This window comes from Bubalus bubalis, chromosome 21 (assembly GCF_019923935.1).
Source record: "Bubalus bubalis isolate 160015118507 breed Murrah chromosome 21, NDDB_SH_1, whole genome shotgun sequence".
Lineage (NCBI taxonomy): Eukaryota > Metazoa > Chordata > Mammalia > Artiodactyla > Bovidae > Bubalus > Bubalus bubalis.
The window spans coordinates 29,146,863-29,173,994 of NC_059177.1; the positions used below are offsets into that span (position 1 = coordinate 29,146,863).

Sequence of the window (27,132 nt, forward strand, 5' to 3'; positions counted from 1 at the left end):
TGCTTGCTTTTCGTACATTAAGTCCCTGAATTTGCCAAACAACCTAAGGAGGAGAATGGCACTGAGGCACAAGGTTTAAACTGCTGGCATGTGGCTGCTGGCATTTGAACAGTAACTTCCCTAGGGAAACGCCCCATTTAGGCTCTGGGGGGTTCAAGCAGAAGCAGAGTGTCGGGCCTTGGGGGACATGTAGTTGTGCCACACCTCTTCTGCACAATTCCCTCCTGCATCAAGGGCTTGGAAAGGGGCTTCGGGTCGGTCTATCGACTCGAGGCAGGAAATTTACGAGAGGCAGGTACAAAGCTCCGCGTGGCAGAGGAGCAGAAGGGAGCGGGGGAACCCGGGCCAAAAGAGGCCCTGCCAGCTCCGGGGGCACTGCAAGCCTCGAGGCGTTGCGAGCGTCGCGGCGGTTGAAAGCCCCACCGGCTCGCGCAAACTGCGCCCAACTACTTCCCCGGGGCGGCTTCGGGGCCCGGGGCCCTGCGACAGCCCTACGGGGCGGCCGCGCGGGGGCCAAAGCCCAGAGTGGGTACCCGGGCGCGGCCACGTGCGCCCTGCCGGGCTCGCACGCTCCGCCACGCCGGGCCGCGGGGCCACCAGCAGGCACGCGCGCCCCCAGCGCGCACACACTCCGGGGCACGCACACCGACGGCCCGGCCCACGTCCACCACGCCCCGCCCTCCCCCGCGCCCCGCCCCCGCCCTCGCGGCGCCGGCCGCCGCCTTCCCATTGGCCGCCCGGCGAGTGACGCGCGGCGCCGGGCCCCGCCCCTCGTCAGTCACTCGGCGGAGGCGGCGCTGGCGGGGACTAGTCTCGTCCGGAGACTGGCAGCGGCGGCGTCGGCGGCGGCTGGAGCTCGAGCCCCAGCGGCTGAGGGCGGGCGGGCGGGCGCGGGGGAGGGAGGGGGGCCGGTCCGCGACGACTCCCCGGACGGCGTTTCTCCTCCGAGCAGCGCGGGTGTCGGATTTGGGGGGGGCGGGGGTACAGCCCATCCATGACCATGGGCGACAAGAAGAGCCCGACCAGGTACCTGCTCCGAGCCGAGGGGGCGGAAGGGGAGGGAGGGCTGGGGGCGGGCGGGGGCCGGCGACGACTAGGCCCCGGAGCCACCCGGGGCGGGGGGAGGCGCTGCTAAGATGGAGATCCGGGGGCGGGGGGAGGCGGCGGCGGCGGGCGGTGGCGGCGGCGGCGGGAGGCGGTGTCGCTCCCGCTCGGGGCCGGCGGCCGTGCGCGCCGCAGCCATGGCGGCTCCTCCTCAGCCGCCCTCCGCCGCCGCCGCCGCCGCCGCCACTCCTCCCAGACAAAGGGAGATTTAACCAGGTGGGGAGGGAGGGAGGGCGCGAGCATGGGAGGGGAGAGGGAAGGAGCCAGCCCACTCCCCGCCGCCGGCCTCGGGCTGCCCCTGCGCGCCCCCTCCAGATCCGGCCCGCGGCTCCCCTCCCGGCCCCCCCCAGCCCCACGCTCAAGTCCACAAGTCCGCCCGCTTCCTGCGCCCGCCGCGGCCCTTCCCGGGGCGCCGCCGCCGCCTACTGTGCGAGGCAGCACAGCCCGGGCCCGGAGGCTGCAGGGTGCCGGTGGGGGCGCCCCGTCCCCTCCCCCGGTCCCTCCTCTCGGCCCTGAAAAGGGTGGGTGGGTGGTCGTCTTAGCGAAGTTTCCAGCGCCGGATTCCTGGGAAATTACGACGGCTCACCAGCGCCTGTGTTTTTGCTCTCGCTCCCCCTTTTTCCTGCTCCCTGACTCTTCCCTCCCCTTTCCCCCACTCCTCACTCCTCTGAAGGCCAAAAAGACAAGCAAAACCTGCCGCAGACGAAGGCTTTTGGGATTGTAGCGTCTGCACCTTCAGAAACAGCGCCGAAGCCTTTAAATGCAGTATCTGCGATGTGAGGAAAGGCACCTCCACCAGGTACTTGAAGATCTCTATTACCTTTTGTTAAAGGACTTTTTTTTTTTTTTTTTTAAATCAAGGTTGGGGAGAGGGTTGTGAGGTCTACTTTCTACCCTCTTTCCAACTTGTTGATTACGGCTTTTTTCTGCATTTGCGGGTTGGTGGGGGGGATTGATGTGTGGTTTTGATTGTGTGTAATTTCATGTTGGGTGCAAAGCCTCGTGTTCACTGAATGATTTATGGGAGAGAATTTTTCCAGGTTTCGTCTTATTTCAAACAGACGCTGGATTTATTTGACACTTGTATCCATTGGCTTATTGGTATTGGCTCCAAAAGACAGGAAGCAGTACTTTTGCTATGGATTGTAGGACATTGGACCTTTTATTTTTGCCATGTGCAGAATGTTTTTAATTGGCTTATCCTGATTTATTTTTCTCTTTCCTGAGAAATTTGGTGGTGGTTGTACAGTAACGGGGTTGTTGTGCTTTTCCTGTCTTGAACTGCAGCTGTCTCCCCCCCCCCCTCCCCGCCCTTGCACTTGACAATAAATGGTGGGGTTTGATAAAGTGCATTTTTTGAAAGACCGAACTGCCAGTTTGTGTGTGTCTGTGTTTTTTTCTGATTAGCTTATGAGGGATGGTGATGGAGGACGGGTTTTTGGAAAATGTGTAATGAATAGTGTGATTATACTGAAGTTTGTGTTTAGAGCTTTATTATAATGAAAAGAATGTTGAAGGAATTCCTTTTCATTCTAGTGAAGGTAGTAAAGTGTATGGTATCAAAACGAGTTGAACTACTTCAGATTTAACATTTAAATATACTTGAGGGAAATCTCAAAGCTGATTTTTTAAGTCTTTCAGTCATCTTTTAACTTTTATCTTGTATTTGTTTCGGTGATTTTAGTTTGAAGTTAAACTATTCTTTATGTCATTTAATGGGCAGACATTGGGGGAGTGTGTGTTTGAAAGGAAGATGGAATGAGTGATTTTCCTGTGCATCTTTAAAGTTGATGGCTGAAAGTCTCATTTCATCAGGTGTTTGTTTTTGAATTGGTAATCTTCCAACATGACCGTGTAGTAGTACTGCACGGTTCTAACTGGATGTTGTTCTTTGACTAAGTGAATGTGTCCTGTTAGGGTTTGGTTGCTTTGTTTATACCTGGGACTAAACAGCATATTGAGCAACCTAAAGAATGTAACTGGGATGAATTGGTCCAATTACTGGTGGAACACTTCTGTGAATTTCACTGACTGTAAGTAATGAGACCTTTAAGTAAAAATACTCCAGGGCTAAAAGTATTTCCCCATAGGTACTTTTTAAAGTAAATTCATATCAATATTTGGTATTATTATAGAGCAGATTTAGTTAAAAACACCCATTGGGAGCTCAGTAGATCTTGTTTTGCTACTTAAAACAGGGAATTCCATCAAATGACATGAAAGTTTAGAAATGTATTTGTTATTTAAAGCAATAGTGATTGTATTTTATTTGAGTAATGTTTTTTTACGTGTAGAATCCCTCAGAGGCCAAACCCCTTTATTGTGGTTTTGCTTTGAGTGTTACCGTAGATGATGTTAAAGTAATGACTAGGAAACTCCTAAGAACTTGAGAACTTTACTGGTGAAGAGAAACAAATTCAGAAGTTTACATCCAGTGTATTGCTGGGAATAATTATCTCATAACAAAGTGCATTTCAGTTTCTACATGTATTAAAAAAAAAAAAAATCTGACTCATCAACTTTTGCAAGCACGTGGAAGGTGTTGATTTTAAAAACAATGTAGATGTTTAAAATTTCTTCAGACCCATAGATGACAACATTAGAATTAAGTTTTTTAAACAAATATATTAAATTCTTAATAATGAAAATAGAGGAACATGATACTCATGTATTGTCTTTAAGAGTCTATGATTTTTTGAGGTCTGTGGTTGTGTAGGATTTGAACACAGATTTAAGAGATCTGAGGATTTAGATTCTTATCCAACTCATGATACTTTTACATAACTTAATTTCATATTGGTTGTTGTCAGTATTTTGGTGTGTTAGAACTAAAAGTCTTTATAAAAGACTGTTCTAAAAGTCATTAATAAGAAGGCAAATAACATTTTGGCCTTCCTATGCTGTGAATGGGTTTCATGTAGAAGGGTGAATTCCACAGGTTTTCGTCCTGTGCTATCCAGTGTGTTAACTGTTGGCTAATATCTCTGTGATACTAGTTACTGCTGCTTTGTCTTTCCCCGGGCCTTTTTTATTTGTAATTTAATTGATACAGCAAAGATTTGACATTTGCTGCCTTTTATAGTTTTATTTATTAAAAAAAAAAAATTTGCCATACAGCATGTGGGATCTTAGTTCCTGACCAGGAGTCGAACCTGCACCCCCTAGAGTGGAAATGTTAAGTCTTAGCCACTGGATCACTCGGGAAGTCCCATGCCTTGTATAGTTTTAATCAGACGTGGTGTTAACGGCAGTAGAAAACTTGTTGGGTTTTAGATACTGGGTAATAAGCTAAATTTTTTTGGTATTTAGTATAGTTTTTAAGTAATGAAAGGACTTCTAATCTGCTGACTGGTGTAGTAATTTGGTTTTATTGCTCTGAGCTGATACTTTATAACAGCCTTGATAGTTGGGTAGCTAGTGGTAATTCTGGAGTTTGTTCATCATTCATGTCATTGTTGTTGCCATCATCTGTCTGACAATCAAGTAAGGAAGTCAACTTTGAATTAATGGTAGTCCAGTAGGATCCAGACTGTATTCTTTGAGAGTAGAATTGATATTCTTCAGTTTGATTTGGAAAATACTGTTACTCATGCAAAGAACATTTATTAAATTACTAGGATGTGAAAGATTCCTGCTCAAGACATTGAAGACAGGAAGGGGGTTTTTTAGAATGTTGGTAAGACATGTATAGGAATGACCATAATCTAAGTTATAAAGGCTCTAAGAGAGGTATGCTTAAAATGCTACAGGAGGTCTGAGCAGTCTGGCTTGGGCATCAATTAGAAGAATTCCTCTCCCTTCAGTTCTTCTGGAGGAGAATTGATTTCTACAGAATTGCCTGCCATCTTTCACTATTATTGCCATGTGTACCAGATAAATTTAATTCTACAGGTAGAGTCATGAAAGTGATTCAGAAGGTCTTTTCTTTTCATTCTGCTCTAGTAGCATAGAGCAGAATGAAAGGTCAGAAGCTCCAAAGGAATCTGTTAAGGGAAGAAAGAAGAAATACTTTGTTGGCTACTTGGAGGTTCAGAGGGCAGTGGAAATCTTTATTTTGGATTTGTTTTGCATCTCTTTAGTTCTTAAATACACTCCCTTTCCCAACTATTGCATTCCACTCTTTATTTTTTTTAAACAGCTTTATTAAGACATACTATAAGATTCATCAGTTGTATAAGTTTTTAATTCAGTGATTTTTGCTAATTTTAAAAATTGACTATACAGCCATCACCACAAACCAGTTTTAGAACATTTCTGTCGCTGTGAATGGCTTCCTTATGCCTGTTCTGTGATACACTTTTAAAAAATTATTTATTTAGTGAGTGATTTATTTTTGGCTGTGCTGGTCTTCTAGTTGTAGCAAGTGGGGGTACTCTCTAGTTGGGGGGCTTGGGCTTCTCATTGTGCTGGCTTCTCTTGTGGAGCATGGTCTCTAGGGCTTGTGGGCTTCAGTGGTTGAGGCACCTGCAGCTGAAATGTTCGTTTTCCCACCATGCTGATGTACCCTGAGCTTTTCAAGAAGAACATAAAGGGATGTGTATGGAAGGTGGTGGTGAGTGGGAAGAAACACTATCCCTTCCGTAGGTGATAGCCTAAGTAGTATTTCCCAGCCCACTTTGCAAATCTCATGAAAGAGGATATCAGCTTTTAAAAGGGAGAAAAAGCCCAACAAAACCACAAACTCACAAATTTACCTGTTGTTCTTCTAAGTTGAAGTTCTTGAGTATAGGACAGAGTAATAACTTCCTAGACATCTTGATAAATGTATTTTACTTTTGGTCTTGTTAATTCTCTGAATGCAATTATCTATAAATAAATATTGTAAAATAAAAATTACTAAGATACTGGTGCAGCTTTTCTTGATTAGTGGTGCTTTGATAATAGTGCTGCACTGAATACTATCCCCCTGAAAAATGTACTTTATTTAGAGCTTTTACAGACAAGTAAAAGTGAGGTTAGGTGTGTAATAAAATAGTGTGGCCTTAAAGAAAAGGAAAAAAAGCCTGGTACTCAGGCTATTGAATGGGAATTGGTAGTACTCAGTTGTCTGTGTGTAAAATAATTCCCTTGTCCAGGAGCTCCCTGATTCTTTGCAGTTGTAACTTTGGACGTTTTCTCCCCGTAAATTGAGATTCCCTGACAACTCAGAGTCTCTTGACTTGTCATGAAGTTCTTTAGAAGTCTTAGGGGGAAAATGCACATATTTAGTGAAACATGAAAAGTTTTCGTCTTTGCTGAAAGCTTCAGAAGTGCATCATCCTGTGATACTTTTCAGATAGGAAGACTCCCAGAAAGCTGGAGAGTCTCCACTCTGCCCTCACCTAGAGTGGAGCGGGACTTCTGAGTCATCTGCCACCGCGGTTCTTCTTAGGCCACATTGGGTTTTTTTTGTTTTGTTTTTTTAGTTTTACAATTTTTATTAATGTTTGGCCGCCCTGGGTCCTTTGTTGCTATGCTTGAACTTTCTCTAGTTGCGGGGAGTGGGGGACGACTCTTCATTGCGGTAGATTGTCTTGTTGTAGAGCACAGGCTCTAGGGTGCGTTGGCTTCGGAAGTTGCAGGATGGGTTTAGTTGCTCTGCGGCATGTGGCGTCTTCCCAGACCAGGGATTGGACCCATGTCCCCTGTGTCGGCAGGTGGATGGATGCTCAACTACTGAACCACCAGGAACTCCCTGCACTGGTTTTGTTTTAGTGTTTGCCTTTTCATAAAATTTCTCCATAAAGTACATAGAAAATTATCCATCTTCCAAATTATCAAACCTTGTTAAACATTTCAGCCTCATAGTTGGTGCAAAAGCGGATACAGGTTAGAGATTATTCTTAACCCAGAAACGAAGTGATAATTTATTTTGTGTTTGCTGTTACACTGGACTTAACTGATTTATTGTTACTGACTTGATCTTATGTATACTTGGTGACCTTAAAGTATCAATAAATTACCTGGGTAGTTGTGATTGACAAGCTTTTATTGAATACACAGTCATCTGTGCTCTGTGTACATGGTGTACAGACAGATGAGATCTTTGTTTTCATGAAGCTTAAAGTACTATGGAGAGGAAAAGAAAATAAACACGTGAACAGAAGAAAAAGCGTTTCAGCTGGAGAACAGTGCTCCAAGGAAATTGGAGCAGGATAGGGAACTAGAGTGGTGAGAACTGGGCGGAGCAACAGCTTTACAGACAGTATTGAGATGCACACTGGCCTTTTTAGGAAACACATGCTGCTTTCTTCTGGAACAAGGGGATAACTTTTTTTTTTTTTGGAGGTTTACCTGCACCAGTTTGCTCATTTGGTTGGGGACAGTTTATAGAGTTTGAGCCTTTATGCCCAGGCTAAACTTTTAGTTAAACTTGTAGATGAAAGTCTGGCCAGCTGCCATGCCCAGTATATACTGTTGCAGTTGACCCTTGAACAACTGGGAGATGAAGGGTGCTGATTCCCATGCCTCTGTGTGTAGCTGGACATTAACGTAACAGTTGTCCCTTGGTATCCAAAGGGCATTAGTTCTAGGACCTGCCTTGGTGGTGATGGTTTAGTTGCTAAGTCGTGTCCGACTCTTGTGACCCCATGGACTGTATCCTGCCAGGCTCCTCTGCCCATGGGATTTCCCAGGCAAGAGTACTGGAGTGGGTTGCCATTTCCTTCTCCAGGGGATCATCCTGACCCAGGAATTGAACCCAGGTCTCCTGGATTGCAGGCTATCTTCAGTTTTGTAGCTGTGAATTCAACCAACCATGGAATGTGCAGTACTGTAGTATGTGTTTATTGAAAAAAATCTGTGTATAAGTGGACCTGTGTAGTTCAAACCCATGTTGTTTAAGGGTTAACTGTTCCTCGAATAGGAGATGTTAAATGGATTCAGTTATGTGTTTTTTTTTATGCATCATATATTTATTGTGTACTTTTATAGATGCTGAAGAAATTCCAACTAATTGTATGTAGTTTAGCAAAATAGTTATCAGCACTAACGCAGTTCCGTGAAAGTGAAGTTGCTCAGTTGTGTCCGACTCCTAGCGACCCCATGGACTGCAGCCTACCAGGCTCCTCCATCCATGGGATTTTCCAGGCGCGAGTACTGGATTGGGGTGCCATTGCCTTCTCCTAACACAGTTCCTTAGTCCTTGAGGAAATCAGGGCTCTCCAGATGTCCTCTTTACAACTTGAACTAAAACATTTTGCAGTCACTGCGGTTCTCAATTGCCCTCTTGCTCCATCGCCAGGGCCTTTTCTCTGTGACATCTTCTATACTTACTATCATTTGCTCTCCTGGTTGTTGTTGTTGTTGTTTTTTTTTTTTTGGCTTGTTGGCTTGTTTATTTTTAAGTGAACTTTGTGAACGGTAGCATACATACAGAGATGTGCACAAACCATGATTGTAAGACCTGATAACTTTCACAAAGTGAGCACACCTGTGTAACTAGCAGCCAGATTAGGAAACAGAATATTAACAGGACCCCCAAAGCCCTTTGGGCCCCCTTCCAGTCACTTCCCCCGTCCCAGCCCTGTCCTTACTTCTGACACTGGAGATGAGTTTTGCTTGCTTTTAACTTAGAGTATGTACACTTCTGGGTCTGGCTTCTTACACTCATTCTTATATTTGTGAATATTCATGTTGTGTGTGGTTCTTGCTTATTTTACCAGTGCTGTTTTATCATAAGAATATCTTAAGTGTTTAACTCTGCATGCAGACCTCTAACACGTTCTAGAGATAGAATCTCTCTGCGACTTCTGTTCATTACCTACATACTTGAACTTGGCCATCTCCTTCCAGCAGCAGCATAAATCCACATATCATTAGGTGAAAGGAGGAAAACCTGGTATGTGGAGCTTTCTAGAGTATATAAATAGAGTAAACTTTTGCCTGTCATGAGTAATATTGTTCATTACTCATTTATATTTCAAGGCTTTGGTTAAATAAACACAAAATTCCTGCTCTGAAGGAATCTAACAAACTTGTTGAAAAGATAAGACTGTAAAAAGATGACCAGTGGTTGTGAATGCAAGTGATTTTTCACAGGAGGTGGGGACCCTGTGTTGAGGGGTATTGGGGGAAGACCTCCGCACTGAACCTGAGATTTAAACTACGCCTTTTTGGTTCTTGATATGGGGTTTGTTATACAATGTGATGCAAGTTAGTTCTGTGCCTTCTCCTTTTTAACTGTTCACACTCAGCTGTCACCCGTACCTTCCCACTTGTCTTTACAGCTTGATAATTCCCAGATACTATTGATTAACCACCTGTCACCACCCCCATGCATGAATACACGTGACAAACAGCTCCAACTGGTTCTTGGGCCTTGCCACTTGGACAGCTTACATTATCTCCTGGTTCTCATTGTTCTTAGGGTAAAGTCCAAATCCTTAACCATCACAAAGGGTTTCTGATTTGATCCTTTGCTGTTTCTGTAGAGTTGCTGGATGCAGCCTGCCCCCACACCATCTGCCCCGTACACACAGCACTTGTGTGTTTTCATACCAAACTGCCTGGAATTTCCTTGTATGGACCATACTGTCTCATTTCCATACCTCCACACATTCTTTTCCTCTGGATTTCTTCTCAGATGTGCCTCCTTCCTTAGCCTGGCTGGCTCCGTTTGTCCTTCTGGGCATCTGGGGAAGTCTCTTTCCAGTGCCCTACAGTCATGTATGCCTCTTCATAACCTTTGAACTGTATTTTTGTTTGATGCCTCTGTTACGTTTTCACCTTTTTGAGGGCATGATCTTTCTTTGTGTTACAGAGCCAGGCGCTCAGTAGGGGTTCAGTAAATGTATGTAGAATAGATGAAGACTGGAAGTTTGAATCAGAGGTACCTTTAAAACTGTTCCAGTTAAAGAGTTCTGATACATACTCTTGCACATTAGGGCTTGTGTTTTGTCTGTAAAGTTACTGAATTAGGGGAAATTTGTCTTTATAAAGTATGTCCTTAAGTAGTATTCTCATTTTCTGGTTTTGTTTCCTAAACATGTTCTAGAAATTACACACAGACTGTAATCTTGGAGACCCTGGCCTATGCATTTAAAGCACTTCCTGGAGTGGTTTTGGGCTTCAGAGTTTTAGCACACTTACCTAAACAATAACTGTGACCATTCTCCTTCTCTTTTTGTTGCGCATTTGGTGATTTAAGCTGCCAAAAGTCATATGGAAAAGTCTGCAAATAAAGCAGAGGATCAATCATGTTGTGTAAACCGATTTTGAGGTGTGTTAAGGAACTGGGTAGCAGTCCAGGGGATTGCAGGAGTCAGATACCACTTAGCCACTAAACGAGGAACTGAGTGAGTGTGCTTGTGAGCTTGGTCCTAAAGGCAGTTTAAAAATGGCTACAGAGCATCTTAAGTGTTGTTGAAAATGTTACGCTATGCTGTCCACTGTGTTAACATACCCATAACTTGATAGTTGCACCTTGCACATGGTATACATGACTGTTGTTTGAATTAATTACTGCTGTTAAGTTGAAGTCTTGACTCCTTCATTTATTTAGCTATAGTTTCACTTCTGTGCAGTGATTGACACAGATGGATGCCAAAGATGAATTCTCAGTAAAGGCATTGCAAATAAACCTCTGTGTAACTCAGAAATCAGAAGTACAGACCTTTTTTGACTTAAAATGGGATTATGTCCAGAACCATCATAAGTTGAAAATACTGAAAGGTGAAAATGCATTTAAAACGCCTAACTTGTCGACTATCGCAGCTTGGCTTAGACTACCTTAAACACCTCAAAACGCTTATGATGGCCTACAGTTGCGCAAAATCACCTAACACAAAGCCAGTTCTTCAGTGAACTGTTGAATGTCTCATGTACTGTTTGAATACTGTACTGAAAGTGAACAACAGAATGGTTGTCTGGGCACAGAATGGTTGTAAGTGCATCGGTTGTTTGTCTTGCCGATTGTGTGGCTGTCAGGGAGCTGCGGGGCCTGCCCTCTGCCCAGCATCACCAGAGAGTACTGGACCCCATGCCTCTAGCCCAAGGAAAGATCAGAACTTGAAGTGTGGTTTCTACTGCTTGTGTACCACTTTGCCCCATCGTAAAGTTGAAAAATCCTAAGTTGTGAGCCATCATTAAGTTGACCGTCTGTAGTTGAAACCACAGGGTAAACAGCTGAAATTTTTATTTTTAAATATAATTAGATCCTTATTGCTCTTCTCCTTTGCTCCCTCAGTCAATTTAGAAAATCTGTATAGGTTATCCTTTGGTTGGGATAAGAAGCTAGGAAGGGGGGATGGAAAAGAAGCATCTTAAAACTTATTCATACCATTTTCTCTATAATTTGAGATCATTAGCAATACAATTGAAGAGAAAACTTCAAAAGCCTTTGGAAGGGACAAGAAATTAAGGGTGATGTAGGATGCAAGTTTCATCAACTTATTGGGTCTTAAAATATCAAATGTGTGGTGGTTAGTTGGAGAAAACAAACCTGGTGCTTTCTAATGTAGGCTCTCAGTTTTTGATTAAGTAGATCTGGGATAGCATTGCATTTCTTACAAGTTCCAAGGTGATGTTGATGGTGCTGGTCTAGGGAGCATACCTTGAAAACTGGTTTCAGTTCACTTCAGTTCAGTCGCCCAGTCGTGTCCGACTCTTTGCGACCCCATGAATGGCAGCACGCCAGGCCTCCCTGTCCATCACCAACCTCCGGAGTTCACTCAAACTCATGTCCATCGAGTCGGTGATGCCATCCAGCCATCTCATCCTCTGTCATCCCCTTCTCCTCCTGCCCCCAATCCCTCCCAGCATCAGAGTCTTCTCCAATGAGTCAACTCTTCGCATGAGGTGGCCAAAGTCCTGGAGTTTCAGCTTTAGCCTCAGTCCTTCCAAAGAACACCCAGGACTGATCTCCTTTAGAATGGACTGGTTGGCTCTCCTTGCAGTCCAAGGCACTCTCAAGAGTCTTCTTCAACACCACAGTTCAAAACCATCAATTCTTTGGCGCTCAGCCTTCCTCACAGCCCAACTCTCACATCCATACATGACTACTGGAAAAACCATAGCCTTGACTAGACGGACCTTTGTTGGCAAAGTAATGTCTCTGCTTTTTAATATGCTATCTAGACTGGTCATAACTTTCCTTCCAAGGAGTAAGTGTTTTTTAATTTCATGGCTGCAGTCATTCTCCTTTAAAGAGAAGCCAGCCAGTCCTCATGAAGATGAAGATTGTTTTTGATGTTTGTTACGGAAAAATTATGTCTTGGCATTTAAAGTGAACTTAAGTAAGTGATAACATTCTAAGAAGCATATTTTTAATCCAGAGCTGGCATTAGTGTCGATTCCTCCACATTGTGTGGTATATAGGATTACTGATAAGTTGGGGGACCATATCAAGTAAACGTTTATTTTTTGTATCCTAAAATCAGTGATTATCTTGCATTACTAACACTTGGGTTGAATTTTACATATATTTATTTAAACACCTCTTTCTTTGCACCATAAGTCAGAGAGACAGAACCAGGTCTTAAAATCGATACACCAACATTCCAGTAAAATGTTGGCAAAGAATATGAACAGATAATTTATGAAACTACTACAAATTAAGTCAGGAAATGTGGGAAATGTATACAACTTTCCCATTATTCAAATATATACCAAACAAGATAATGTTTTTTGCAAGTAAAAAATTAAAGATGGAAAAAGATATTTTAGTGAGACTAGGAAGTGAACATTCTCACAGACCATTGGTGGGTGGTGTGTATGTTGATTTAAGTTTTTTGAAGGTCATTATGGCATTTGTATCTCGTTAGCCAATAATTTATCATATAGGAATTTATGTGATCTGTATGCAAAAATTTTTGTGTATGTACACTAACGGCAGCATTTTAACAAAAATGAAATTACCTACGTAGGAATCGGCATGGAATTGTTAGAAGCCGTCAAATAGCTATAAATATTTTGCATCTCTTAAATGTTTTGAGATCTCTCATACACTGGTGGTGGGAATGTAGAATGGTACAACTACTCTGAAAATGGGCAGTTTTTTTAACAAAACTAGGAATTTGACTCCTGGACATTTATCCCAGGGAAATTAAAACTGTATTCACACAAAATCTGTTCATAAGTGTCCATGGCAGCTTTACTTGTAATAGGCTGAAACTGGAAAGAAAAGTGTCTTTCAGAATGGTGCATCCGTACCATGGACTATTACTCAGTTCTTAAAAAGGAGCAAACTATTGATGCATACAACTGGCATGGATATCAAAGGGCCCTTGTGCTGAGAGAAAAAAGCCAGTCTCCAAAGGTCACCTATTGTAGGATGCTAGTAGCATTCTTGAAATACAGAATTAATGGTTGTCAGGCATTAGGGATGATGGAGAAAGGAGGGAGATTGATGTGACTGTAAAGGGGATAGCAAGAGGGAGATATTTGTGATGAAATAGATCTGAATCTTGATGGTAGTGATGGCTTCATGAATCCATATGTGTGATGAGATGGCACAGAACTGTTTACATGTATTATACCAATGTAAATTTCCTGGTTTTGATACTGTACTATAATCAAGAAGATGCAGTTTTGAGGAAATTAAGTAAGGTTTATATAGGACCTTGTACTATTTTTCCCACTTCCTATGAATATGTAATTATTTCCAAATAAAAATTTAACTCAGCATTAAAAAAACTAAGATCATGGCATCCAGTCCCATCACTTCATGGCAAATAGAAGGGGAAAAGTGGCAGCAGTGACAGATTTTATTTTCCTGGGCTCCAAAATCAACTCAATGGACATGAATTTGAGCAAACTCCAGGAGATAGTGAAGGACAGAGGAGCCTAGCATGCTGCAGTCCATGGGATCATAAAGAGTTGTACATGACTTAGTGACTGAACAACCACAAAAATTTAAGAAAAAAAAATTAGAAATAATATGTAGTAAAAGAAAATGCTCTTAATTTATTAGAGAAAGCAAATTATAAAAGATAAACAGTGTAATCCCACGTTAAATATTATTTCCTGTGATTTCATCTGCTATACATACCTAGAAGTAGTGACTGATCAAATACTAATTCTGTTTGGTGGCGTGATAGGATTTTTTTCTATGTGTGCTTTCCTGTAGTTTCTGTAGTGTTAATGAGCCAGTATCAGTTTTGTAGTTGGAAAAACCAATGTTCATGATAGAAAATTTAAAAAATAATTATCTAATTCTAGAAATTGAAATTTAAATAAGCAAAATCACGTTTTAGGTTAAGGAAATTTAAAGTTCTGTTTATCTTGATTACACTAACTTAGTTTTTTTTAATGTTTATTTTTGTTTACTGATTTTTGTCTGTGCTGGGTCCTTGTTGCTGCACAGGCTTTCTGTAGCTGTGCAAGCATGGGTTACTCTCTAGTTGCGATCCACAAGCTTCTCACTGCAGGTGCTTCTCCCGTTGTGGAGCACAGGCTCTCGGGCATGCAGGCTTTCGTATTTGCAGCACATGGACTCAGGAGTTGCAGTCACAGGACTCTGGAGTACAGGGTCAGTAGTTCTGGCACATGGGCTTAATTGCCCCGCCGCATGTGGGAGCTTGTTGGATCAGAGATCAAACCAGTGTGTCCTGCATTGACAGGTGGATTCTTTACTACTGAGCTTTCAGGGAAGCCCTGGTTAAACTAACTTAGTATTAAAACAGCTGTTAGGATGGCAAAATACTTGTACACTGTAAAACATACTGTGTTTATAAATTTAAAGTTGTCTTGTGCTCTTGTTGTATAACATTGCTTATATGTGGAATCTAGAAAAATAGTACAGATGAACTTACTTGCAAAGGAGAAATAGAGACACAGAACAGACGGGATACCAAGGTGGGCAGGAGATGCACGATGAACTGGGAGATTGGGACTGCTGCCTACACACTGCTGTGTATAAAATAGATAGCTAATGAGAACCTACTGAATAGCACGGGGAACTCCACTCAGTGCTCTGTGTTGGCCTAATTGGGAAGGAAATCCAAAAATGGGGTGGGGAGAATACATGGGGGAATACATTGGATTGGCCAAAAAGATTGTTTAGATTTTTCCCTAGCATGGTACAGAAAAACTTAAATGACCTCTTCTGCCAACCCAGTTTGTATATGTTAGCTGATCTTCTTTGCTGCACAGTTGTAAATAACACAATATTGTAAAGCAACTATATTCCAATAAAAATTAATTTAAAAATTAAAACATTTAAAAAACTGTGCTCTTTTGATTCACAAAATCCTGTATGATATTCTAAATCAGTGTAGTCCGGTATATGCATTATAAGCCACAAGTAATTTTAAACTTTCTAGTAGCAACAATAAATAAAATCAGGTGAAATTAGTTTTAGAATATATTTTATTTAATCCATTGTGTCGAAATCGTGATTTCAGCTTGTAATCAATATAAAATTGCAGTGAGATACTTTACATTCTTTTTTCATACTAGGTGTTCAAAATCTGTTGTGTGTTTTACAGCACAAGTCAATTCAGACTAGCTGCGTTGCAAGTGCTCAATAGCCACAAGTCCCTCATGGCTCTTATATTGGAGAGTAGTAACAGTAGGAGTTGAAAGTCAGGGCTTTGGCGTCAGACCTAAGTTTGAATAACATCAGGTCTGTCATATGCAATATTGAGACCTTGGGTGTGTTAATAGATTGTGTATTGAATTAAACGACTAACCATTCTAAAGGCACAGCTGATTTCTTAGTATTATTACTAGTGAATAAATATGTAAGAAGTATATGAGATAATCTTTGATTCCAGAATTAAAGTTTTGGGCACTAACTTTTAAATTATGGCTGAATGAATGGACAAATATTTGAGCATTTATGTGCAAAATACTGCATGAGGCACTCAAACATTTGGATTGTAAGTTCTAAGATGATATCCTCAAATACAGTGTATTTGCATAGTACTTTACATTTTGCATTACCAGTTTTATGTCTGTTTTCCCAGTGCAGTACTCAGAGCAATCCTGAGAGGTAGTTGTTATTCCAGCTTTCACTGTTGAAGAAGCTGAGACTCAGAAAAGTGAAATAACTTACTTATTTCATACCCAAGTTAGTAGAATAGAAGAAATAGAAAAATGAGTGTAATTTAACAGGCAAATATGATACCAAAGTGTTCTAACTATATTCTTTTGATTCTTTCCCTTCCACATTTTCCACCTCAGGGGAGAAACACATCATCCTCGTCTAGGGCCATTTAAATTAGGAGAGGGTGGTGATGGAATGTGAGTTGAATAGCTACCTCTCAGAATTATCCAGTCATTATTATTAGCTGAATCAGATCACCTATGTTGTAAAAATGTTAATATAAGCCTGTATAGACAAGGTGATATATTTTGCTCTTTGTGATGTTTCTCATAAAGTTGAGGGTTTATCAGTCTATCTCTTGGCTAAATATACCCATAAAAAATGGGCTAAGAGTATGCTATATATGCTGACTGCCTTAAAATCATATTCTTTGAAGTGCTGTTTGTCTGAAGTGCTGTTCATCGCTTGACTTACTCAGAAAATTACACAATTCTTTGAAAGAACATTGCATGCCACCATTAAAAGTCAGTGGTAAGAGGCAATGAGTTTGTGAATGATTGACTCTCTCGAGGCAGCGGTGCAGTAGAAGGCCGTCGTCTCCTGGGTGGAGTCAGGTGGAACATGTATCATCAGGTGTTCAGTTTCTGTGTTATAATATGTAGATTCTCTTTTCACTTTGTGCATTGTAGAACTTCTGGTTTCTTCTTTAATTAAATTGAAGTCACAGGACCTCTAATTTGTTGCTATCAAGTCATCTTCTACTTTGGTGTACATCATTGAAGCATATTTATAAGAAGGGGAATTATGTTTTGGTGCTTAGGACACGAGTGATAACTGGGGGAGGTAGGTGAAATGTTCTTTGCCCCTTAGTTTTCTCTTTGCCTTCTCAGATAGTTTTCCTTTGGCTTAGCATGATTTACCTTACAATACCTCTCTTCCTGTCTATATTATCTTTACTGTAGCTTGAGGGCTATAAATCTTTCACAAAGAACCCATCAGAACTCCTACAAAAGAGTCATCATTTCTGATCTTGGTAATACTTAACAACATGAAATTCTGCTTCAGTGTTTGTTTTCCTTTATTGGAGGGGTGTGAGAATTGTGGGATGTAGCTATTCTGATTGACTTTGGGGATGAAATTTGATATAGTCATGTTTCAAACATGTTTACTATTTTGTCAGGGGCAGTCTAGAATTTCTTACAAGTTTCACTGTACACAGTGTCTGCTGCTACAGTTATATAATAAAAAATAATATATTGTAATAAAACATGTGTACAGATTTGTGTACAAGGTTGGAATGTAAAACTATGGATTGCAGTTAACACTTGAAATCCTGAAATTCACAGAACTGAATGATGTCTGTGTTTCCTCCAATTTTGAAATACTGTGATGTATGTCAGTTTTGGTAGCTAATAATGACTGTTAAATATCATGGATACCAAATACTTGTCTTAAAATATATGGAAAATAATGTATTTGTAGTGTCTTAACCCTCCACTCACAAGCTGTAACACTGGATGCACATTTCACAGTCTCTCAATAGGAGTTCTTTGTTTGTGAAAGCTTTCTGGCATTGTCGAGTTTATATGTGGCTATGTAATTTCCTATTTAAGTTATAGTTAATCTTTTTATTTTGAAATTCTTCATTTATGAGTTAACAAATCCTTGTCCCTGATTTTGCCAAATAGATTAAGCTCATTGCAGACTGACCAAAACACTAGAATCAGTTAATCTCCTATTAAGGATCTTTAAGATGATACGGGCTTCCTGACAGAACACGTAGTGTGGAAGATAATTTTTTTTTTTGGTAAGTAAAGACAGGGGTATTGCAGCCCTAGGGGTATTCTTACTTTTTGTTACAGTATTTAATTAAAAGAACAAGTTTATAGAATAGATAAACAACAAAGTCCTATTGTATAGCTCAGGGAATTATGTTTAATACCCTGTGATAAACTAATGAAAAAGAATGTGTGTATACACACACATATATATAATTGAATCACTTTGCTGTACAACAGAAATTAACACAACATTGTAAATCAGCTATACCTAAATAAGATGTTGCTGATGCTTTTTTTTTTTTAAGTTTGTATTATTAGTAAAATAGTTAATGCTTTCGTCATACCCCAAAGGCAAAGCTGGGTTCTAATAGAACAGGTGTACTTTTGGACTTTCTCATGCTTAGCGTTTATTGGACAACTTTATTGAGTGAGCTAGGAACTGTAAATGTAACACGGATCCAGAAGGAGCTTCATCAGGGGTAACAGGAAGGACAGTGGGATATAGCTCCTCAAAGACTTGATCAATTCTGCACTCAACCCAATAATGCTGGTAAGGGCCACCATTTAATGCGCATTTAACATACAGCAGGCACAGTGTTCATTTCAATCATTGTCTCAGTTAATCTTTACATGGCTATGGTGTGTATATAGTTATACTTCCATTTTACAGATAATGAATCTTAGAGTTCACATTCCTAATGGAAGTTAAAATAGCAGTTACACTTGGACTTGGATCTTCAACTTCACAGGATTTCCTTTTGTTTTCTATTTAGTCTTGTCTGAAAATGGCATTGCCATCTATTTTGCCATGCAATCCAAATGTATGAATTTAGACACCCACCTGTAGCAGTCAGATACAGAATTCTGTTGATTTATTTTTCCTTTCTGTTGTTACTACCTTAATTTAGTTCCTGATTATTTCATGTTTTATTTAATTATAAACTTAATTAATCACAAGCCTGTGGTTGAGACCTGCACCTGGACCATTACATTAGCCTTGAGACTTGTCTGCCAGTTATGTCACATGTCCAGAAAACATGTAGCTTATGTAGCTTATCCGCTTAGAATTCTTGGTTGTTGCCTTGTTGCCCAAGGAGGTATTGACTTGTTTCCTTAAACATGACAAACAAGCCCACCTTGGCTTGGCTCTGTCCTGCCCACCTGCTCATCCACACCACGTCTTATCCTGCACCTTCCAGTCAAACTTCATGTTCTTTCGTGCTATTGTGCTGCCTAATGACTCTTAACAGCTGCCTAAACCCAGCTCCTGGAAACTCTTTAGGGAAACCTTCCTTGATTCTTTGCTTTTGTGATCACTGAAGCACTTTGTATGCATCTCTAGCATAGCATCATTTTCTGCCAGAACCTCTTGTTTGTGTTTGTTACCCAGTTTTTCTTTTGACGCTTTCATGAGCACGCACAGGGCGCATATGGTTACATTTTCAGAGGCAGGTTCTTCTATGCTGTTGCTGTTGTGTTCTTCATTGAACCCTCTAGGGTGTAATCCATTCTCCTAATCGCTTTTTGAAAAATCCTCTTTCCTTTTTAAAATAATTGTAGAGTATTGGTTTACCCTCTCTGCGCATCTCCATTAAAAAAAAAAACAAACCATGGTAAGTGACTAGGAAATACTGCCAACTCTAGTTTACTTCCCCCTCTATAGTTTCTAATTTTACATTTATTCTTTGCATAGTCTGTTGTTAACTGTTAAGTTAGGTCTCTTGATTTTTCCCTTTCAAGTTGATACGTGCTTTTCTGCTCACAGTTAAGACAACAATTGATTGCAAGATAGAATTCTTCTGTAGTGGTGTCTGTTTTAAAAAGATGATCCTTCTCAGGAGAACTAAAGAATGCTTCCCTCTTAAATTCCATTCTGTTCTGTGCTTGCTGGCTTAAGGTTTTAAAAACAGTTATCTTGAAAGTTTTGTAAAACAGTGACTAGAGGGTCTAGACTCAAAAGTATGGCTGAAGGAGGAAAAGGTGGATTAAAATTGACAAGATAACAAAGTCTTATTTTTCCTAGAAATTTTGCAGCTGTATGGGACTCAGAATGATTGTATTTCTCTTAGCAAAAGGATCTTCAAGAGGTAGACTAGAGAATTTTTTGACTTGCTTAATAATTTAGACATGTTTGAATTTTACCTGTTAGTTTTTCAGGAGTGATGTCCTAGATCTTTCCCTTTTCAGCTGGTAAGCCTCTGAATTAGTATTTTCAGAACTCTTTGATTTAATAATGAATTTCATGTGAGAAGATATTTTTCCTGATGCATTATTACGTTTCGATAAAAATGAATTTCTTACATTTTAAATTAACCTCTTAGCTAGTAATGAACAGTTAATAACTGGAGCATGAATTTTGAGACTAAATTCTCAATGAAAATAGAGACTTCAAGTTTGTAAACAGATATTAACATGGAAACTTAATACCTAGTTTTAGAGGATATTTACAAGCAGGAAATGTCCTATAAAAATTGAATAATTTTAGTATACAGCAACTGGGCTGATCAGTAGAAACTTTTGCTAAATTTAGTATTAGAGTTAATCCTAGTACTTAATCAACTTACGCTAACTTGACAAGTCATTGTGATCCTCCATGGTTTTGAAGGTGTTTTTTCAGAATTAATTTTGTTCGTAACCTGCTCACAGAAAATTGGCATAAGGATATTGCTTTGTTTTTCTCAGTGACTAATAGAATGCTAAAATGTGCTTTTTAGTTTTGTTTTGCTGTCACCAAAGTTTGTTTCCAGTTCAGTGATTTTGCGAGTAAACAGGTCTTGATTATCTTTTCCCATTTCCCTTTACTTTATCTAGGGTCTATATAGTTTTATATGAAATAATACTTCAGAAATTTTTGTTGGTAACTCTTGTTCAAATGTCTATAAAGTAAAATTCAAATTTACATTAGTTTAGCTTCTTAGTTGGAGAAGGCGATGGCACCACACTCCAATACTCTTGCCTGGAAAATCCCATGGACGGAGGAGCCTGGTAGGCTGCAGTCCATGGGGTCGCAAAGAGTCAGACATGACTGAGCGACTTCACTTTCACTTTTCACTTTCATGCATTGGAGAAGGAAGTGGCAACCCACTCCAGTGTTCTTGCCTGGAGAATCCCAGGGACGGGGGAGCCTGGTGGGCTGCTCTTATGGGGTCGCACAGAGTTGGACACAACTGAAGCGACTTAGCAGCAGCAGCAGCTTCTTAGTTATAGGCAGTATGGTGAAGTGGAAAACCTTTCAAACTCTTACATATGAATACTTTTGTGTCATTTAAACTTTTCAAACCCTGGTGCTAATGGATGAGATTTTCAATATAGGTCAGAGCTAACTTCTAACTTGACTTATGGTGGTGGCTGCTATGAATTTCATTTTAAAAGTCTTTTATGTAATTGAGTAAACCTACCTGGATTGTAGAATGTAGGATACAGTATGTAGGTTTTTTTGTGTCCTTTGTATTTTTTTCTTTCCTTTAAAGAATAGGCTTTTGAACTTATGAATTGTTCTTTATAGTCAGAATATTTGTAGTGTGCAGATAAATCGGACTTCTTCTCTAGTCCTGTTCTTGGGTATATAATTTGACCTTCAGTTTAGCAAATATTTTTGGAATGCATTTGATTGCCTGTGAATGAAGACATTTGTAACTCATTCCATTGGCTGTATTTAAAATCAAAGAAACCAGTATTGTTGGCCTCCCCTACTTCTGCCCTGTGAGATGAAGCAAAATAAGAGTGGTGAATGTGGAGTGATGAATGCATCAGTTTCCAGTTGTCTTACATAATTTAGAATTTCCTCATCTAACTCCCAAGTTCATTTTAATCATTTTAGTTTCAACCTTTTTATTACCGCTGTCACACACACCCCTGCCTGCCAGGAAAACCCCCCAAATAAAACACCAGACAAACCCAAGCCCTGGAATTAGACCAAAAAGGCTTATGGCAAATAGAAATTGATAAATTAGTACTTTTCTTTGCTTACCGCTGAGTTTTCCAGACTCAGAGCTATCTAGATAACTGACCTGTAGGTAAATTCAGCCTGGCTGTGTATTGTTCCTTTCATATCTTTTCTTGTGCTGGACATAAAACGGTTTGGACCAGATACTGGTGTGAACACAGAAAAAGAGTAGGATTTCTGTATGTAGGGAATATGAGAAATAGCATAGTGACCCCCAAATCACATGAAGTTGTAAACAAGCTTGATTGATGGTCTCTTCCAGTCATCAGGAAAACCACTATACCTTGGTGAAACTCTGGCAGTGCAGATTGTTTCTGAAGAGATGCATGTTATAATTTATAGGGTGTGTTGCATGTGTGTGTATGAAATGGTAATGATCATATTGATACTAAATTTACAGCTAAAATGTCAGGCTCTATTGCCAGTTAAAATTACTAGGAATGAATATAGAGTATTTTGAAAATACTTAAGAAGTTAGTGAGAAAATAACTCTGCTCTACAAGAAGATGATCTATTTGTAGCATTTCTAGAATGTATCATCAAATAGTACTGAACAGTTAGATTTTTATCTCCTGATTTAAAAGATGATGAACAGTAAAAGTTGTGTAAATTTTGTACACTAATGTATAATTTCTGTGTAAACTGTGTTATACATAATCCTTTGTATTATTTAAGAGAAACCAAGAAGAAGTATACTGCAGTCAGGAAATAAAGCACAACATCTTGTCATTTGTGTTTATTTTTTCTCAGTTTTGTTAAGGTGTATTTGGCATATAAAAAACTCCACGTTTAAGAATATAAACTGGGAAACCACCATAAAGAAGATAATGATCATCTGTTACTCCTAAAAATTTCCTCTTGCCCCTTCATAATTGCCTTTGCTCCTTTCTGTCTCCAGGCAACCGCTAATCTGCTTTGTGTCACTGTAGATTAGCTTGCATTTTCTTGAACTTTATCTAAATGTTATCATACACCATGTACTTGTTTAGGTCTGATTTCTTTGAATTAGCTTGCTTATTTTGAGAGTTAGCCGTGTTTGTTACTTTTGACTGCCGAGTAATACTCCATTGAGTGCATATTCTGCTGTTTGTTATTCCTTCACCTGTTGATGGATATTTGAGTTTACATTTTCTGACCAAGTCTTGAGTGTAGACGTATGCTTTCACTTCTCTTGAGTACATATCTAGGGGTAAAATCAGTGAGTATGGTTAACTTTTTAATAAGCTTCCAAACTATCTTTTTCAAAGTAATTATATTATTTTAAATTTCCAAAACAGTGTTTGAGAGTTTTAGTTGCTCTACATCTTTCCGACCTTGATGTGGTCAGTCTTTTTAATCTGAGGCTGATAGAGGACTTCTGATGGTATCTCACTGTGGTTTTAATTTGTTTCCCTAATAATGAATGATGTTGAGATGTTGAGCATGTTCTCATGTGTTTAGTTGTCATCTGTGTATTTTTTTTAAGTTCTTAATTTATTTTTTGTATCTTTGTTTTAAAATTTGGTTGCTTGACTTACTGAATTGTGAGGAGTTCTTTATTCTTGATGTGGATATATCTTTTGAAAGTGTGTTGAAGAGAAGATTTACTAATTTTGATGAAGTTTTAATTTCTTTTTTCTTTTATATTCTTTATGTGATTTAAGAAATCTTTGCCAAACATTATCACTATAGTTTTCTCAGATCATATTCTAGAAGCTTTATAGTTACAGTGTCTACACTTAAGTGTTATTATTCTCTTCACCTCTTCCACTATTGATGTTATCTTTGGAAGTCTGTGCTTTGGTTGCTTGACGGTTGCTTCTTATTTGAGATGAGGGTTTCAGGGTGTAACTTACTTTCTCTTGACATGTTTCTGTTCTTGAACCCATCTAATTTCCCTCAGTGGGAAGCATGTAAAAGAGATTGGTATGCTTTTTTTTTTTTTAAGCTACCATGTATATGATACCTATGTCTTTCCCTTTGTAAGATGTCCTTTGTTTTTGAATCGTTTCATATTGATGATTCTTCTTGATGACTTTTAAAAAATATTTATTATGTATTTGGCTGCTCTGGATCTTAGTTGTAGCACAGGGGATCTTTGATCTTTATTGCAGCTGTGGGATCTTTAGTTGCAGCATGTGGGGTTTAGTTCCCTGACCAGGGATTGAACCCAGGCCCCCTGCATTGGAAGCACCATCTTAACCATTGGACCACCAGGGAAGTCCCCTTGATGACTTTATTTATAAGCAGTTGTGCAACAGCTGGAATACTTTTACAGATCTAGAATGCTTTAATTCTCTTTTTGGAGGTCATTAGATTGTACATTTCTTTGCATTAGAAACATACTGTCTAGAAATATGGACAGCTCACCTTGTCTTGTAGAGTTGATGTTTGATGAAGCTGCTTATATGCGACTCCTCATCAGAAAGCCATCTACAAGGACACGATGAAAGGAGTTTCTGAATGGAGAACTGAAATGATTTAAATGTTTTAGAGAAAATACTTAAGAAAATATATGAGAATTTTTAAAAAGTTAGGTTTGTTGTGGTATTTGTGTATAGTAGTATCAGAACTTTTCATGTATATGTCTGAACTTGGTTTTGTAATTACAATCAAGAGAAAGATTATTTCCATCATCCCAAAAAAGTACCATTTAGTACTCACGTCAGCAGTAGAGGAATTACATTTCGGTGTGTCCTTCTCAGTAGTTGGTATTGCCAGTTGCTGTTTGGAGTAGTAGCTTGTAGTGGTACTGCATCATAATGTTTATTTTCATTTCACCAATGAATAAGGATAAGCCTGTTTTCATTTGCTTATGTAACTCACCCATGTATCTTTGATAAAATGAACTCAGTTTTTTGCCCATTTTAAAATGTTTTGTTTCTTTGTTACCAGGTTTCTAAATTTCTTCATATATCCTGGATAACAGTTCTTTATCAGATAGCTATTTTGATAATACACAAAATATTATTATACATCTATATTACATAGATGTAGATTTTGTAAAAAAAATTTTCCTGGTCTGTAGCTTTATATTTTCCTATAGTATCCTTCATCGAGGAGGGAGAATTTGAAAGAGTTGGTCAGAAGGTACAAACTTCAGTTATAAAAAAGCAGTAGGGATGTAATGCACAGCATGATGACTACAGTTTCCACTGCTTCATGATACACGCTAGTTCCGCCCTTATCCATGGGTGATACTTTCCAAGACCCCTAAAGGATTCCTGCAACTGTGGGTAGATAGTACTGAACCCTTTTGTTCAGTTGCTGAGTTGTGTCCGACTCTTTGTGACCCCATGGACTGCAGCATACCAGGCTTCCCTGTCCTTCAACATCTCTCGGAGCTTGTCCGAACTCATGTCCATTGAGTCTGTGATGCCATCCAACCATCTCATTCTCTGTCGTTCCCTTCTCCTCCTGCCCTCAATCTTGCCCAGCATCAGGATCTTTCCTAATGAGTAATTGCTCGTATGTAGAGAGAGAAAATTGATGATTGTATTCACTTATTGTAGTAATTTTTTTGGTATGTTCTTTGGGATTTTCTGCATATACAGTCATGCAAACTCTGAATAAAGACAGTTTTATTTTGGTCTTTTTAGAATGTCTGCTTACTCCATGGGTAAGTACCTCCAGTACAGTGTTGAATAGAAGCCTTAGTTTGCTAGTTTTTTAAAAATTACTACAGTGAATGAATGTTGCTTTCTTATTGCATTTATTGAGATACCGGGTTTTCTTTGTGGTGGGGGGTTGGGTTGCTGCACAGCTTGTGGGATCTTAGTTTTCTGGACCAGGGATGGAATGTGACTTCTGTAGTGAAAGAGCAGAGTCCTAACCACTAGACTGCCTGGGAAGTCCCAACATACAGTTTGTTTGTTTAATCTGTGAACATGATGAATTATTTTGATTTTTCAAATAGTGAAACAACTTTGCATTCACAGTATAGAACCCACTTAGTCATCATGTTTATTATTTTTATGCATTTCTGAATTCAGTTTACTAGAAATTTGTTAACAAGTTTTGGGTCCATATTTGTGAGAAAGATTGGTCTGTAGTGTTCTTGTGTTAGACCTTTGTCTAGTTTTAGTATTCAAATAATGCAGGCCTTTGTTTTTTTCTGGAGGAGATCTGTAGAATTCTTTTCCAGGAGAGACACTAATGAAATATCTTGACCTGGAGGGTTTCTTCTGGATTTGTTAATGCTGTAGGTTATTTAAGTACAAATCAGTTAATTTAGTAGATACAGGTCTATTTATATTCTCTCTTCTTAAGTGAGCTTTGATTGGAAAAGTTCCTTGACACATAGTTCATCTAAGCAGTCGGTGTTAAGCATAAAATTGTTTGCAATTTTCCCATTAACTTCTAATTTTTAAGAGTTTGTAAGAGTTGTAGTGATGTCTCTTCTTTCATTCCTGATAGAGATAATTTTTTTATATTCTTTTATCCTTGACTTACATATGTTAACCCCTTTCAAAAACGTAACAAACAGCATAATCCTGTAAGTTAATAGAAAAGTACAGAAGAGTAGTAATAAGTACCCATGTACTCTCACCACTCGGTGTCAATAAATGTTAATATTTTTTTTTCTACATTTGCTTTGTGTGTGTTAATCACTCAAGTTGTGTCTGACTCTTTGTGAGCCCCATGGACTGTAGCCTGCCAGTCTCCTCTGGCAGGGGAATTCTCCAGGCAAGAATACTGGAGTGGGTAGCCATTCCCTTCTCCAGAGGATCTTCCTGACCCAGGAATCGGACCTGGGTCTCCTGCATTACAGGCAGGTTTTTTACTGTCTGAGCCACCAGGGAAGCCCCAAATGTTTAAATAGAGAACATTTAGTTGGAGTTGAAATGGTGAGTACACAGGCCACTGTTCCTCAAGCTGGTGTACATCATTCATGTGCATACTTTCCTATTTCTAGTACTTGTTTGTAAGAATTCATTATCAGTGTAAACCTTTTTTCTTTGAAAAATCTGCCTAAATGGGGTATAGTACCTCTCCTTTTGCATCTTTTTTTTCACTCAAGTTTTGTTTGAGATATATCCATGTTGATACTAGATCTGACTTGCAAATTTTAATTGCTGTGTAGTATTTTATTGGGTAAAATATAGCTTGTCTATTCTTAGATAAGTTGCTTCTCCTTTTTCTTTATTACAGATAGCACTGTTGGAAGCATCTTTGAAAATTTTTCTTGTGATAATATGTGAGTTTCTTTAGAGATCTTAAGTGGAATTGATGGATTGTAAGATATGAGCTTCTTCAGTATTAAGAATCATAGTCATCCCTGGGAATTACCAGGGGATTGTTTCCAGGAACCCGTGACGATACTAAACTCTGAGAATACTCAAGTGTCTTAAATAAAC

At 39.7% G+C, this 27,132-nt stretch overlaps 1 protein-coding gene across 1 annotated transcript in view; it reads left to right on the forward strand.

The window, feature by feature from the left end:
- Window positions 1–873: 873 nt before the first annotated feature.
- LOC102413728 (RING1 and YY1 binding protein) overlaps window positions 874–27,132 on the forward strand; it is a 73,896-nt gene continuing 47,637 nt past the window's right edge. Inside the window, exons 1-2 of the mRNA XM_025272510.3 lie at window positions 874–1,026; window positions 1,778–1,903. Coding sequence (XP_025128295.1) covers window positions 995–1,026; window positions 1,778–1,903 — 158 coding nt within the window. The 5' untranslated portion in view covers window positions 874–994. The remainder of the gene's footprint in view (window positions 1,027–1,777; window positions 1,904–27,132) is intronic.